Here is a 17,046-nt window from a genome sequence, read left to right as displayed (position 1 = left end):
AAAGCTGTAAGTTTGAAAGTCACTGTAGTTCAGTACAGTAGCAGTATTTCACATCACACCAGAGACTTGTTTTAAAATGAAGTTATTCAAAGATTTGATATTAGAGATAGTTGTTATTGTTACTCATATTAAAATCTTACATATATTGTCAGAATCCTATCATGTCAGAGAGAGGGAGCATCACATTTGTCTACTCCTACTTTTCCTTTGTGTGCTTGCTTGATTCAGATATATAGTGATAAATTATTACACACCATTCTTTACATTCTTCAAGCAGAAAGGAAGAGAACTGATACCAAGATAAATCGTTTCCAAAACTGAGTAGGGCTTTTTTTCTGTGACTTTTCTACTTTTTCATTCTTTTCATGAATTAATTCTAGTTTTTACTACTGGGAAAAGCTTTTTTCATCCAAAACAGCACAAATCCATAGTGCATTGAAATTTCAAGCATATTTCTGTCATTGCTTTAATAATACATGTGATACCTTGAACTAGGGGTGGCAAAGAGACTCCACAGGTCCTGTAAACCCTTGTTCCAAAATGATCTATGGGGTGCATGGGGTGCATTTCCATCTTGTTTTTCCCCCAACCAGACTAATTCTGATCTCAGGCAAGCCTGATTTAAATTTGGAAGTGGTTTTTGCTTACATCCTACAGGCCTCTTTGGGGACTAAAATGGCTGAAGAGGGCCCAAAAACTCTGTGAGAATGCCATCCAAGCTCACTCCAGGTGACTTGAGACAAAAATGGGATGATTTTTATTTTGTGAAGATAGGGATGTGCTGCCCCTCAATGTCCCTTGAGGGACCAATGTGCCCCCCCCCCCCCAGTCTTCCTTAGTTGCCTACCCTGTCTGGAGACAAAAGAAAAATTGTATTCTGTCATACTGGAGGACTACTATAAATAAATTTTGATTTCTTTCTAGAACATATGAAAGCCCTCTGTTAGTGGAGGAGATATTTTAAAGAAACTGATGCCAAGTGTGAAAACTTCCACAGAATAGCCACACTAACAATTCTACTATATTAATCAATTCTTTTTATTTTTATTTCACAGGTCAAAGTGGTCTAATGTTGCAGTGAATGAATGCATATTTGAACTTCCAAATCTAACCATTCAAGCAACAAGGGCCCAAACCTTTCTAATGCAAACAATTTGGCAGAGTTGGGCTTACACTGGAAATGTTAGTTCACCAGTTGTGAATGAAGCTTTAGTGAATGAAGTCTTCCAACTGCCAGGTAAATGTTACATGCTCTGTCTGAATCATAGAATAATGTTGCTTTGTATTAGTAAGTGATTATAAGCAGAATTTTGTATTGCAGCATCTAGTTTTTAAAAATGTTTAAGTTTGAAAATAAATATTTCATATATACAAATTTTCATGGTTATAATCCATGCTACATCAAACCATTGGCATTTTTTCTGACAAAATTTTGTAAATGTTTTTTTCACCATTACATATGTAATTACCTGAGATAGTTCATGTGTACAAATCAGGAGTAAGTGAAGCTTAATGTGATTTCTGGCATCTCTACCAGTTATGGGAGTCATACATCTTTCCAGAGTTGTTGCAGTCCAAGTCTCATCAGCCTTAGTCAGCCAATGAAGAGGAATGCTGGCAATTTTAACCCAGCAATATCTGGAGGGCTTGCATGTGGCAATGAACTCAACAAAATGTCTCACTCACCCAGCCATTATTCCAAATTATGAGGAACCTGATGGGATTATGATAAGAGAAAACAAGAATTGAGGCCATGCTTCCCTGTTGTGGTACATTTGGCAGGCATTTGGCAGGGGGTGGGGGAGAGAAGGTTATTCATATTTCCTTGGAACTTGATACTGCAGTTCTTGCAGTATGTCAAAGTATCCAGTGTTCCATCAGTATCATTTTTGGAATCAATTCTAGTTGTTGTGATTTGATGATGTCACTTGAACTATCTCAAGTGAGTTTGCACATCTTGGCTGATAAGATCAAATAAGGTGGGATTGATTGGGTTGGCACAGGAGATGGTAAAATCCCTAAGACTCTCAAGGGAAGAATTCTGCCACTTCAGAATCTGTCTTGTCCTCACTGGATCTACATGCATGTGAGAACTACTACCAAATTTCTAACATTTTTATAGATATTGCTCCCGTTTCTTCTGCATCTTCATTTGCCTCATTTCGTATCTTTGTGATGTTCCCCTTGCTTGTTTCTTTCTTACTGTTAAAGACACTACTCACTTTTTATCCCTGCTACTTTCTCCTTCATCTTATCTTGTATTGTTGCTGTTCACTGCTCACTTTGCTGCTTCTGTGCAATTGCTTGTGCTTCTCATTGTCCTGTCTCTCCTACTTCTTCCCTTGGTTCACCGTGCGCCATCTCAATGAGCCCCTTGCTTGCTTGTTATACACTACTACTTGTACTGCTCACTAACACATCTTTCCTATTCCCTTCCTCCTCTTAACTTTTGTTTTCATATTGAGTCAACTGCTTGCCTCTTGCACACTGCCACTCTCATCCTATCACAGAGTTGGAAGAGATCACAAGGGCCATCAGTCCAACCCCATACTATGCAGGAGCACACAATCAAAGCACTCTCAACAGATGACAACTCACTACTCACTCTCCCTTCTTTCTTAATCTCTTGTTCTTACAGCGACAGTTCTCCCCTTGTTACAGGCCAGGGCTGATTCAGTTGTCCATTTTGAGGCCACATAGAATACAGAGTATAATATGCTGATATATAACATCCATATTATAAGATATAACACAGAAAGTTATAAATCTGTGTTACTGGTAATAAAGTGACAGGCTACGTCCAGACAGAACACCTATTTAAATGTAAACAAAGATGAGAGCACCTACATTTTTATCAAAAGTGAGATATGAGCAGATTTGACTGCTAATAAATGCTTAACAGGTGCTGAAGTAATCTGATGAAGGCAGTCAAAAGTCAAGATGTAGCAGTACCTGGGTTTCTTTATATTATCTCCAATAATCTTATTGGAGGATCAGATTGTTGACATAAATAATGCACTGTCAGCACCTTTGTTTGATTGAATCGGCTAGGCTGGGCTGGGCCTGCAGAAAGAATAAAAGAGCAATCACACTGTTTTCACACCTTATGAAGAGAAGGTTGCAACACAGCCTCCAAGTCATTTGATAATTTCCCGGACATGTTGCAAGATGCTACAGGTATAGATAAACATCTAGGCTACGCCAAAATAGATATATTTCCCATCCTGATTGTAGTGGAGGCCTGTTATAGATGTTTATAGCTCTGTAAGAACTGCTATTAGGTTTAACGATGCCCAAGGATGCTAATACACTGGCTTATATAAGGAGACACAGTCTTTCAGATAGGAGACACATGGCAATACAGCCTGAAAAACTCACAGCAGTCTAGTTTTTCAGATAGTCTGGATCTGGGCTATTTAGGGCTTTACTGGGCAAAACCATCACTTTGAATTTCTATCCAGGAAAAGACTAGTAACCAATGCAGCTATTGCAGTGGGGGAGTTGCATGATCCAGTCAACAGCATTTTGGAGCTCTGTATAGTTTCCAAAAACAGCCCCACATAGAGTTCATTTCAGTTGTCCAAATGGGATGTCATCAGCGTACATATGACTGCAGCCAGATCTGACCTCAAAGAACGAGCGTAACTGGTGCATTGGTTTTTACTGTGCAGCTACAGTCTTGGCTTGAACCAAAACATGGACATCGAGATTCAGACTAAGTCCAGGGAAATGCCCAAATTGTGAATCTGAGATTTCAGCACAGCCTGAATACCTATTTTCCAATCATTCTTCCAAATGATCAGGAGCACCTCTAAATCATCTGGATTAAGTTCCAGTTTGTCTACCCCCATCCAGTCCATTACTGATAATGGATACTAGTGTCATACAGAAACAGTATAGTATAGTATAGAATTGTCTAGTATATATAGTACTAGCTGTGCCCGGCCACGTGTTGCTGTGGCAAAGTATGGTGGTATGGAAAATAAATTATTTAGGAATTGTTGGTAGTTAAGGTAAAGGGTAAAGGTTTTCCCTTGACATTAAGTCCAGTCGTGTCTGACTCTGGGGGTTGGTGCTCATCTCCATTTCTAAGCCGAAGAGCCGGCGTTGTCCGTAGACTCCTCTAAGGTCATGTGGCATGACTACATGGAGCGCCGTTGCCTTCCTATTGATCTACTCACATTGGCATGTTTTCGAACTGCTAGGTTGGCAGAAGCTGGAGCTAACAGCAGGTGCTCACTCCGCTCCTGGGATTTGAACCTGGGACCTTTCGGTCTGCAAGTTCAGCAGCTCAGTGCTTTAACACACTTCGCCACCAGGGCTCTTGCAATATAATCCAGTTAAAATCTGATAATCTGTATTTTATAGGCAGTGTGGAAGAGGCCTAGGTGAGGCCTAACTCTGCCTGTCCCCTGGGGTGAGTGGGTTGCTAGGAAACCAATTGGGCGGAGCTTAGTCTTCTAAGTGGCAGCAATTGGATAAAAACAATTATTCCTCTCTCTCTAATTAGGACTTTATTTTTCTTTTCTTTTTGTTGTATGAACGTAGAGGCATGGATGAGGGGTTGTGCTGTCAGTTTTCAAGGTTGTGGGGTGTTTAGTTTTGTTGTTTTGTCCTAGGCCGAAATTTCATTACCCTTTTATATATATAGATAGTAAATTTCACTTCAACCTCAGCTTATTTGGTGGCTTCTGGCAAGCCATAGTTTTTTGGCTTCCCATAATTATAGTAGTGGCATAATTAGTAAAAAATGTATATACTCTGGAAGCAAGATTGGTATAAAGATTTGTGTCACATATTATATACTGTAGCAACAAAATTTGTTTCCCAATAAATAACAGTAACAGTAGTTTGATACTTACATGATCACATGTTTTGACATCACTTTATCATAACCCTACTGGACGTAAAAGGTAATGGATGAATATACATCTTTAATGGGAAAGTATTGTCACTGAAAAACTATCAGTACAGCTTACCTTTTGCCTTAAGGATTTCATAAATGAGTTCTAGTGTTTTGCTGCAGCCACATAGATCTGCCTGGAGAACCTAGATGCAGTTACATGTGGCTTTGGTTTTCTCTAGAAACTGGAACTTGCTACTCATTTTCCTTGTCCTGTTCAGGTAGTTCATAATTTTGTTGACAGTCCAGTTCTATTAATTGAACATTTTTAGGAAAATTGCTTGCAGAAGTTAAATTTCTCTGCTTAAGGTGATCAAATAGGCATTTGAGCCCCTCATGTAAATGATGTATTAAAGTTAAAATAAAATCTACTTTCCAGAAAGTAACTGCAAAACTATTTTATGCAAGACTTCATGTGGGATACCTTAATGGCTGAATAATAAATTTTACCTCATAAAAATGAAATTCAATAATACAGTAGCTTTCTCAGCGCAGTAGCATCTGGTTAAATCTCAGGAGAGCCAATATTTTCCAACTCATTAGAATCATGTCGTTCTGTATGTCGTCAACATTGACTTAGCCAAGCTACCTTTACTTACATAACCGCCAAACTATTAAATAGGTCTCTTGTGGAGTGAAGTCAAATATTCCTCTTATTTTCCTTTTGCCTTGGAAGAAGAGAAGAAAATGTACATGTTGTAACATTTAAACATCTGGTCAAAACCACATCAGGGTAATGCTGAGGAAAGTAACAGGATTCAGAATTCTTCCCAGGTGTGCATATAAAAAGGGTTTTGGAGTTGCTGCATAGTTCTTTAACCACTTAGGAAAAAGATTGAAATATAGTGATTTGCTGTTCTAATGCCCCTGTTTGAAATTGCTCTTACCCCCATTCTCTCTTTTTTTGGAAAACATTTCTGAGTTCAGTTGTAATGCAGGTTGTTGAGCTTTAATCATTTCCTTCCAATGTACTGGCTTGGAATGTGTGTTCCATATAATACAGCCAAGATTGGCACTTATTTCGAGCAGTACAGGTCTGATTTTAAACAACACACAATATGTGCTTTTATGAGTAACTGCTTGATTTGTGACAGACCATGGATGCAAGGACCTTGCTGAGTGTAAACATTTTCTTTTCCTTTGTAAACTGTTGTGCATTTGAGAGAATGCCATTCCAGAGAGACCATCATTGTAATCTTTCAGGAGTTTGTGGCCGTTCCTCTGCATTCAGAAGAAGAGAGTTAGTTTATAGCTGGCCAAGGCAGTGTAGAGAACAATCAATGGAATGATTCAGTAGATTCAGTCTTTTGGATTTTCAGTCTCAGACATAAGAGTAAGGTTCAGGATTCGCATTTCCTGCAGAGAGTTACAAGACTCTGCAACACAACTTTCCAAACATTTAATGGGTGTGACACACTTTTTAGACATACATCATTTCATGACACAGTAATTCGGTTTTACAGGCAAACCGGAGGTTAAACCAACCCCTTATAAGAGATACATTAATTGTAATCATGAAATGTATGGGTACACAACAAACCTGAGGTACTCATATTTATCAAGTTAAATCAAATGAATTACCGTAAATTAACTAGCATGGATTAAAATAAATGACTTAAATAGATGATTCAAAATTAAAATAGCAGTATGATTGATGAAGTAAAAGTAAACTTTATGCAGAAGGCTAGTATTGATCTGGAAACCCTCAGATCTACAGCCAAATTCCCTCCCTCTGAGCTATTCCAATGCACAAAGAAAGCTACAAAAAGAGTGGAAACAAAAGCCAAGTGAAAGAATCCCTTAAGAAACACATGCCTGGCCCCAGATAATAAAGTCTGTCCTTCCCTTTGTGGAGGGACTCAGTTGACCCCCTCATCCTTATGCAGTGTGGCCGCTGCTGTGACCTGGGAGGAGCTACTAATCGGAAAGTTTGCTACGTAAAATGTATGCAAGCTGGTATTGCTTGTTTTACATAGAATTAAAGGTTTCACTTTACATTTTAGTGACACACTTACACACCGCAGCCGACAGGCTAACATGTTGCAACACACAGTTGAGAAAGCCCTTCCTTACAAATTAGTTTCAGAAAGAAATGTTTGTTTGTTTTTGAGAAGAGGAGTAGTGAAGCTACTTAGATATGATTTTGAAAACAGTTGAGTTCATGGATCCTACCTTTTTAATTAGCATTCAGATTTTTTAAACAAAACCAATTTTAAACAATGTATTAACATTTGTCATCAGTTTTTATGCAAAAGAAAGACATGGTTAATATTTGTGTTTTCCTGCATGCCGTGGAGTTGAATTGGATGGTCCTTGTGGTTTTTTCAACTCTATGATTATTGTGAATATTTAAATGATATAAATAAATAATTTATTGGGAACACAGATGCTTCATTGAACCCTTCAGTAAGTGTTCTGTTTCTTTTACATTTGTTTGCATTTTTTAATGCTAAAACAACTGTAAATATTCTGTTCTTGTATATCTTGGTGTCTAATTAAATATCCTGGATTTTAATGTCACAGAACATCCATATGCAAATATTCTGATTTTCTAATATAAGACACTATGCCAGAGTTGAAAATCCCACAGTGGATTTAAGTTGGCGGCAACAAGAAAATGGCAGCCAAGCACAACCTTCTTGCAAATCTGTGTAAGAAATACGTACTCTACTCTTGAGCCAAGATAGATGCTGACAGCTGAGATAGCTTCAAAGCTTTTCCCATTCTGAATTCTGGCAGTAGAAAGAACTTCAAAGACATACTGACTCAGCTGTTTTTCTCTTCCCTCCCCTTAATCCTGGGCTTTCATTACCTGTCACTTTTTTCTTTGCTAACTTGAAGAATTATTTTGTGCTAGCACTTAAATCAGTAGAACTGAGCAGGTTTAATTGTAAGAAAGAATGGGTAAAAATTGCTCTCATTTTTTATTGCTGTTTGTTGATTTTTATTGCTAAATAAAGCTTGTCCTTAGTGAAAACTTTATTAAGACTGAACTAAAATTCTGATTCTTCTGCTTGTGGAGAAAAGAGTGCTGATTGGCTGCATATCATAGCCTTCCCCCCTGCTCTCTAATGCTCCCGCAACATTTCTCTGTTGGGCATACTTGAATGCTCCAGTATATTAAACTTTCTCTGTTTGACCGTGAAGTATTAACTAGAAATTTGTCAAGAGTCAGACGCCAATTAAGAAACAAAACAGAGTTTATTCAAGAGATAGGCCAAAAAGTAAACGTAAACACAGAAGATGGCTTTAAACACTTAGCTATCAGTGTTTAAAAGCAGTCCAAACAAAAATATATCAAAAAGTATGTTTTAACAAGCCAACCGGATTATCCACCCAGATAAAACTAAAAAGGTGCTTCACTTCAGCTCAAAATAGATTAAGTTGGCTTAGAAAAGTAGTCAAAACAAACAAAGACTTGGAACCTTCCAAGAAACTCCCAAGAGCTACAACTAGTAGTTTAAACACGGAGCTCCAAACAGAAAACAAAGCCAGGGAAAAACAGACTTGGAGCCGATGCAAAAAGAACTGTGGTTCCAAACCCTTTCTGTTGCAGGCAGCCGGCTCTGGGGATTTAAAGGGACAGTTCACAAAGATGTCACCAAACAGGTCCGGAGACAAATTGACAGGAACAGCAGCAACCTGCTTCAAGGATGCAGATAATGCCAGAAGCTCCTAGGATATGGTGAAGAGGCGTCGTCAGGTTGATCCAGGGTCAGGGCAGGAGACAGCAGCAGGGTCAAGAAGGCAGGCCAGAAGTCAAGAGCCGTGGGTAGACATCAATCAAAGGGTGAAGGCAGAAACAGGGTTGAATTCCAGTCCAGGGTCCAAAGGTTGCAGTCATCAAAACCAGGTCCACGAAATGGCACAAAGAGCCAAGGCAACGAAGGCAACAGCAGCTAGAATAGTAATCACAGTGCAATCCAGGGAAACCCACACAGTTCCAGCCCTCCGTTGCAGAGCAACCCAGATAACTTACATCAGAAGCAAAGTCCCAGTCCAGTCTTCTTGAATGAACAGAAATCCCAATGGTGCTTCAGCAACACCTTGCCACACGCAAAGTGAAGTGACCAAACATTCCCCATTTATTCCCATTCCTCTTGAGTGTCCAAACACCCACACCCAAACAACAGGTGTCCCGAATCCTACTCAGAGTCAGAACTCCACACAGCTAGGGCTTGTGGATCAGGCGTGCCTAATTGCTCGTCAGAGTTCCAATCATCCTGCCCACACCCAACCCCATGCACACTTGAAGATCCATCCTCCCTTCTCCAAGCAGCCCAAGTGGGATCTGCTCCTGAAGATACCCAAGGTTCAGCAGTATCCATAGGCCCCAATTCCCCAGACATCTCCGGTGACCGTACCCATTCAGTGCCCACTTCCTCAGCCACCACCTGTTCACCAGCATCCATTTCTTCCACAAACTCCCCATCTGAATCTTCCTCAGAAGATTCCCCATAGAGATCCCTAATTCTTTTCCTGCGCAAATCCTCCAACGAGCCCTCCTCGTGAGGGTTTTTCCTTCCTTTCCTGATCCCACCACCATCATCCATAGTCCCCGAAGGCGCAGTCACAACAAAATTATAATGAAAAGTAACTCAAAACTGGATTGGCTTATTTGCAGGTCAGTGTAAGTCCTGTACTTTAACCCTTATCAAAAAGACATTTCCTTCTCTGAGTCGAGCAGTGAAAAGTTAGCTTGGAAGAAAAAATGGTGGTGGCAGCCAGAGACGACTGGTCCCTTGAGGTGACACTGATGCTTTCTTGTCCATAGAATAATGCTAGACTTACCATGGGTCATATACAAATCCATAATTTTTGCACCCAAACTTGCTTTCTGTTTATAGATGAGGTCAGCTTATACACGAGTATATATGGTCATATTTTTCAAATCCCCATATGTGTCTTATTATTTCCACAATTCCTACTGCTGTTCTGTGTATGGAAATTTGTGTGGGTAAGTGATTCATGGAATACATCAAGGTTAAGAACTGGAAGTTAATGCTCTGACAGTATACAGTGGTAGTGTATCTAGTATCAAATCAGATGGCATGGAAAAAAAATGAGTTTTCTGCTTTATTATCCTTTTAGATAATAATTAGGATCCTGTCCTGAAGCCCTGAATATTATATATTTACAAATACTAAGGAAATATTTTAAGGTTGCAATGTGATTGGAAGATGCATTTATTTCTTTTCAGTCTTTCAGTATTGCTGCTTCATTGTCAAAGGTAATTTCAGGAGAATATACGGTAAATGAAAGATAGTAATAGAACTCTAAAAGTTAAATAGGTGCATACAAACTCTAGTAAAGTAAAGGTAAATGTCAAGACACAGAGGCCTTTTTTTTTTTCATCGAAAGTGGGAGAACATTTATTTTTGTTAGAAAGTAGGAAAAGAGAGTAGAGAGGAGATAAAAAAATAAAAGATAAAATAAAATAAAAGCTAATTAAAAAAAAAAAGGAAAAATGTTGACTTCCATCTTCCTTTGACTGGTTCTACAAAAAAAAAATTCTGATAGTCAATCAAAACCATATCCCCTTTGTCCTTATCCGATTCTAAGATTGAATTTATTCAGCAGATTAAATTTTATTTGTTTTAAATAGTCCTTTACCCGGTCCCAGTTGGTTTCTTTCTTAGGCAAGCCTTGACTTGAAGATAACCAGTAAGTAAGCCTATCCATGTTCATCACATCCAAGACTTTAATCAGCCATTCCTCCTTATTTGGGGTCTCTTTTTGTCTCCACCTCCTAGCATAAGTTATTCTCGCCGCAATAACCAGATAGTTGAACAGGATCTCTTTATCTTTGTCATATTCTATATCTAACATTCCGAGTAGAAAATATTCAGGTTCTCTTCTAATCTTTATCTTCAAAATTGATTGTATTACTTCATTTACCTCTTTCCAGAATTGTTGGGCTCTCGGACATGTCCACCATAAGTGAAAAAATGTGCCTGTTTGATGCTCACACTTCCAACATTTATCTGAGGAATTTTTATAACATTTCGAAATTTTATAGGGGGTTATATACCATCTGTATTGCATCTTTAACCAGTTCTCGCGCATATCATACGCATAAGTATACCTGAGGCCCTGATTCCATACCTTCTCCCAACTTTTTAATTGAATTGGATGACCCACATTTTGGGCCCATTTTACCATGCACTCCTTTATCTGCTCCGTTTCCGTGCCCCACTCTAATAATTTTTTATATAGTTTCGTAATTAATTTGTGCTCAGTCTTCATTATATTGTCCCAAAAACCATTTCTTTCTGCAAAACCTGTTTCCTTGTCTTGCCTAAAGAGATCATATGCCTGTCTATAATGGAACCAAGAGCATTTCGGAAATAAAAGTTTAATATCTTTTTCCTCTTTCAAATCAAATTTCCCTTTTTGTTTAATTAGTAGGTCCTCGTAAGTAGGCCACGTTCGCCAACCTAGTTCTCTCCTTTGGAAGGCTTCCAATGGTGAAACCCACAGAGGGGTTTTCGTATAAAATTTCAATTTATATCTATTCCAAATTTTTATCAGGCCGGCTCTGATAAAGTGATTAGAGAAATTACTTTCTACCTTTGACTTATCGTACCATGTATAAGCGTGCCACCCCTTCCGAAGATCAAATCCTCCAGGGTTAGGATTCTGCGTCTTTTTAAAGTCGTCCATTCTTTAATCCAACATAGGCCTGCAGCTTCATAATAAAGTCGTAAGTCTGGTAGGCCAAAACCACCCCTTTTTTTCTCGTCTATTAAATTTATCCTTTTGATCCTAGGTTTTTTATTTTGCCATATAAATTTTGAAATGTCTTTGTGCCAAGTATTAAAGATGCTTAAATTCCTTATAATCGGAAGGGCCTGAAAAAGATATATCAGTTTAGGTAAAACATTCATTTTAATGACTGAAATTCTTCCAAGTAGAGATAACTTTAGATGTTTCCAATTATCCAAATCCTTTTTGACTTCCTTCCATTTTTGTTCGTAGTTGTTTTTCATTAACTGAGAATTTTTACCTGTTATTGTTAAACCTAAGTATTGAATTTTATCAACCACCTGAAGACCAGCAAGTTTAGATAGTTCTTCTTTTTTCTCTTTTGACATATTTTTAATTAAAACCATTGATTTTCTTTTATTTAATTTGGGACCTGCTAATTTGCCATATTCTTCTATTTTTTCAATCCAATTTATTATATTTTCCAATGGATTGCTAATAATACAAATCACGTCGTCGGCGTAGGCTCTGATTTTATATTCTTCGTTCTTTATTTTTAAACCTCTCAATCTAGAGTCTTGTCTAATCTCATTCAGCAGAATTTCCAATGACATGATAAAAAGCAGTGGTGACAAGGGGCACCCCTGTCTGGTCCCTTTGCCTATTTTAAATGTTTCCGAATCTTGCAAATTAATTGTTATTTTTGCCTCCTGTTGGTCGTATATGGCCTCTATAGCGTTCGTAAATTGATATCCAAAGTCCAATTCTTTCAATAATAATTTTAGGAAGTCCCAATTTAGATTATCGAACGCTTTTTCCGCATCCAAACTTAGCAATGCTAATTCTTCTTGGTTATTTTTCTCTTAATACTCGATTACATTTAAAATCGTTCTAACGTTATCTCTTACTTGGCGTGTGGGGAGAAAACCCACCTGCTCTTCCTTTATCCAATCACTAAGAAAATTTTTAAGTCTTCCGGCTAGTATGTTTGCAAAAATTTTATAGTCCACATTAAGAAGCGAAATTGGTCTATAATTTCTCACGTCTTTTGGGTCTTGCCCTTCTTTCTTTATCATTGTTATAGACGTCTTTTGCCATGAATCCGGAGGTTTTTGACCTTGAAGTATCTCATTCATAATTTTATGGAGGTGTGGCGTTACTTCCTCAATCATAATCTTGTAGTAGCTGGCCGAAAAACCGTCCGGGCCAGGAGCTTTACTTGAGTCCATCGCTCTAATAGCCTTTTTTATTTCCTCTACCGAGATCTCCTTGTTTAGTCTCTCCCGCTGTTGCTCTGTTATTTTTTCAAGATTCTGTCTATTTAAGAATGACATAATACTCTCTTTATTTATTGTATCCTTGGTATATAATTTCTTGTAAAATTTAAAGAATTGTTTCAATATGTCCTGATCCTTTGTATAAGTTTTCCCCTCGGATTCAATTTCTGTAATAAACTGCGCTTGTTTTTTTCCCCTAATTTTCCTGGAAAGCCATCGTCCTGGTTTGTTTGCATTCTGAAAGTTATATTGTTTAACAAATTTCATTTGTTTAGCTATCTTTTCTGTTTCTAAGTAATCCATCTGTGTTACCCAGAAATTCAGGTCTTGTTTAAGTTTCTCATCAGAGGGGTTCGCTTTTAAACCTGCTTCTAATTTAATTAATTGTTCTGTGACTTTATCGTATTTTTTGTCACGACCCAGGCGGCAGAGGCACCAATAACCATACACAGAGGCCAGAATCTAACTAATATCTTTATTGAAGGAATATATAAAGTTAATAAAAACAAGTATAGAAAATAGTCCAGAATTAGACCCTTCAGGAAAGGTCAGAATTAGTCCAAAAAAGCAATGTCCAATAAGAAATATTAAGGTCCAAAGTTGTAATCCAATAACCGAAACACTCACTTTGCCAAGCAAAGTGAGGGGAGATGACAAGGTCCTTAGTCCATAAAACTTGAGCGTGGCTAGGAAATAACTTGATACTTGAAACAAGGCTTGAACGTGGAACAAGGTAACTAAGAACAAGAACAAGGTCCGTGGAATAACTTGGTAAAATCCGTGAAACAAGGCAAGGATTAGTCCTGGGAAACAAGGCAAAGTCCGTAGGTAAACAAAGGCTGGGAAGCAAGGCGAAGGCTGGATAGCAAGGCAAGGCTTGAGCTGAAGCGAGGCTTGAATCGGAGCGCGCTGTCCAGACACAACTCGCTCCGTAGGCTGACGAATTGACTCCGCGAAGTTGCTACGCGGGCAAAACACCTATATAGAGTCCAACTTTCTCACCAAAGCGGTTCTCTGGGAATCAGAAACGAAAGCTAAACTCTGAGACCAGATGTTAAACTCCTTAAAGATTCTCACGAGAACCAATGTTAATTGGCAACATTCTTAGCTGCTATCCTCGCACTCCTGCGCGAAGCTGAATCCAAACTTCTCTGTTGTTTACAAAACTCCCGGCGCAAGAACACGGGAGAAGTAGGCTCTGGGGTTGTTTGACATACTTCTGGGGCACAACTTTCTTGCAGGTGCAAGGTTTCCAGATCTGCCTGGGAAGGATCTGGCTGAGAGGAATCCAGTTCAGACTGGGAAGGTAAAAAACCCAAGTTTTCATCTTCATCAGGGATTACAATGTCCTGAGCAGGACTACAAGGCCCATGGTTCATCACACTATCCCCCTCCTCAGGGCCCCTCCCAAACTGGGGTCCTCTCCCCGAGGCGCGAGGTCGCGGTTTGGTGGGATAGGTCAGATGGAAGCGACGGGTTAGATCAGGAGCATGGACTGTGGAGGCGTCTTCCCAAGAGCGTTCCTCAGGCCCAAAACCCACCCAGTCAATGAGATATTGTAGGCGGCGGCGATGAAAGCGAGAATCCAAAATGTCCTCAACCTCGAACTCCTCCTCCCCATTCATCAAAACAGGAGGGGGGGCCGGTTGGTCTGTATCAGGACGCATACCATCCGCCGGAAGGAGCAGGGAACGGTGAAACACTGGGTGAATGCGCATTGAACGCGGAAGTTGGAGTTTGAAAGTCACGGGGTTTAATTGCGCCACCACTGGATAGGGGCCAATGAAGCGGGCATCTAACTTCCGGCATGGGCGGTGGGAGGGCAGAAAGCGAGTGGACAGAAAAACCCGATCTCCTACCTTGATTTCGGGGCCCGGCTGGCGGTGTTTGTCAGCGTGGCGTTTATAGTCCTCCTTGGCTTGGTCCAGTTGCTGGAGCAAAAGTTGTTGCACCGCTGTGAGTTCCTGCAGCCAATCCTCTGCTGCGGGAACTTCTGAAGTTTCAATGACAGGGGGAAAGAAACGTGGATGGAAACCGTAGTTTGCAAAGAACGGCGTTTCTTTTGTAGAAGCTTGAACTCCATTATTGTAGGCAAACTCAGACAGTGGTAACAGAGAAGCCCAATTGTCCTGTTGGTAGTTTACATAACAGCGAAGATACTGCTCCAAAGTGGCATTGGTGCGCTCCGTTTGCCCATCTGTTTGGGGATGATGAGCTGAAGATAAGCGAGAGTCTATGCCCAGTAGTTTTTGTAGTGCCTTCCAAAAACGAGAGGTGAATTGAGATCCACGGTCTGTGACTAAACTCTTGGGCAATCCATGTAGTCTGAAAACATGCTGAAGAAATAGATCCGCAGTTTCTTTGGCCGTGGGGAGGCCTTCGCAGGGAATGAAATGGGCTAACTTGGTGAATAGGTCCACCACCACTAAGATCGTGGTGAATCCACAGGAAGGTGGTAGGTCAGTGATGAAATCCGCGGAAATTATTTCCCATGGGCGAGATGGGGTAGGAAGGGGGTGCAAAAGCCCTGAGGGCTTCTCCCTTCGTATCTTGGAGCGCTGGCATACTGGGCAGGTGTTGACATATTTTTCCACATCCTTGCGGATCTTGGGCCACCAAAAATCTCTTAGGATCAAATGCATGGTTTTAAATAGTCCGAAGTGTCCTGCTGGTTTGCAGTCATGACACAGACGAAGCGCTTTTTCCCTGCCCGGTCCGGGTGGGATATAAACATGATTTCTATAGCAGAGCAGCCCATCTTTAAGCGAAAAGGGAAAATGCAGACCTTGGCGAAGTTGGTCCTGCGCCCAGGCATCTGCTTGCTGACTAGCCCTGATTTCTTGAGCACAGATGGGTCCTGGAGTAGAGGAAGTTGAACCAATGGGACTGGATTTGGTGTTCCCCACTGTGAGCGTGGCAAAGTTCTCAGGTTGTAGCAGTTGGGATTCAAAGGTCTCCTTGCGTCCTGCAGCGTATTCCGGTTTACGTGACAGGGCGTCTGCTTGCTTGGTTTGAGCTGGGGTCACATAATGGATCTGGAAGTTGAAACGTTCAAAGAATAAAGCCCAACGTTGCTGCCTCTGATTTAGTTTGCGGGCAGTTCTTAGATGTTCTAGATTACGATGATCAGTGTGGACTTCAATGGGGAATTTGGCCCCTTCTAGCCAATGTCTCCAAGTTTCAAAGGCTGCCTTTATGGCCAGTAGTTCTTTTTCCCAAATGGTGTAATTCCTCTCTGGTGTGGTTAGTTGACGAGAATAAAAGGCACAGGGGTGGAGGTGATCTCCCACCGGTTGTAAGAGTACAGCCCCAATTGCCACATCAGAGGCGTCCGCTTGCACCACAAAAGGGGTTCCAGGATTTGGGTGCTGTAGAATTGGCTGGGAGGTGAATAGTTTCTTCAGTTGCTGGAACCCTTTCTCTGCTTGATCAGTCCAGCGGAAAGGCTGCTTTCCACGGATGCAGCTAGTGATGGGGTCGGACCAGCGGGCAAAATCTGGAATGAACTTGCGGTAGTAGTTCGCGAACCCCAAGAAACGCTGCACCTCTTTCTTGTTAGTTGGCGCCCGCCATTCCAATACTGCTGAAACTTTGGCTGGATCCATGGAAAGCCCTAGAGGCGAGATGCGGTAGCCAAGGAAATCTACCTCTTGTAGATCAAAAGCGCATTTTTCTAGCTTGGCATAAAGTCCATGATCCCGCAGTCGTTGCAACACCATTTTGACGTGGTTCTCATGTTCTGATTGTGATCTGGAAAACACCAAAAAATCGTCCAGGTAGATTATCAAGAATCTGTCTAGATAGTCCTGAAAAATATCGTTGACAAAATGCTGGAACGTTGCGGGAGCTCCGCATAAACCGAAATTCATAACTCGGGACTCGAATAATCCGAATTTAGTCTGGAAGGCGGTCTTCCACTCGTCCCCTTCTCTGATGCGAACTAGATTATAAGCCCCCCGAAGATCCAGCTTGGTGTAGACCTTGGCTCCTCGAAGTCGGTCCAGTAGATCCGAGATTAAGGGCAGGGGATAGCTGTTTCGCTTGGTGATATTGTTCAATGCTCTGTAGTCCACCACCAAGCGTAATTCCCCTGACTTCTTCTTCACAAACATCACTGGGGAGGCGGCTGGGGATTGAGAGGGTCTGATGAACCCCTTGCGA

At 40.5% G+C, this 17,046-nt stretch overlaps 1 protein-coding gene across 5 annotated transcripts in view; it reads left to right on the top strand.

Moving 5' to 3' along the window:
• The window catches only part of vps13b (vacuolar protein sorting 13 homolog B), a 389,126-nt gene that overhangs the window by 68,701 nt on the left and 303,379 nt on the right, over nucleotides 1-17,046 (top strand). For all 5 annotated transcript variants that reach the window (XM_003226609.4, XM_008119485.3, XM_062980141.1 and 2 more), the window contains exon 17: nucleotides 1,056-1,237. In XM_003226609.4, the coding sequence (XP_003226657.2) occupies nucleotides 1,056-1,237 (182 nt within the window). The remainder of the gene's footprint in view (nucleotides 1-1,055; nucleotides 1,238-17,046) is intronic.

Source organism: Anolis carolinensis, chromosome 4 (genome assembly GCF_035594765.1).
Source record: "Anolis carolinensis isolate JA03-04 chromosome 4, rAnoCar3.1.pri, whole genome shotgun sequence".
NCBI classification, from domain to species: domain Eukaryota; kingdom Metazoa; phylum Chordata; class Lepidosauria; order Squamata; family Dactyloidae; genus Anolis; species Anolis carolinensis.
The sequence above is the reverse complement of the archived record's forward strand: the minus strand, read 5'-3'. Positions and strand labels throughout refer to the sequence as shown.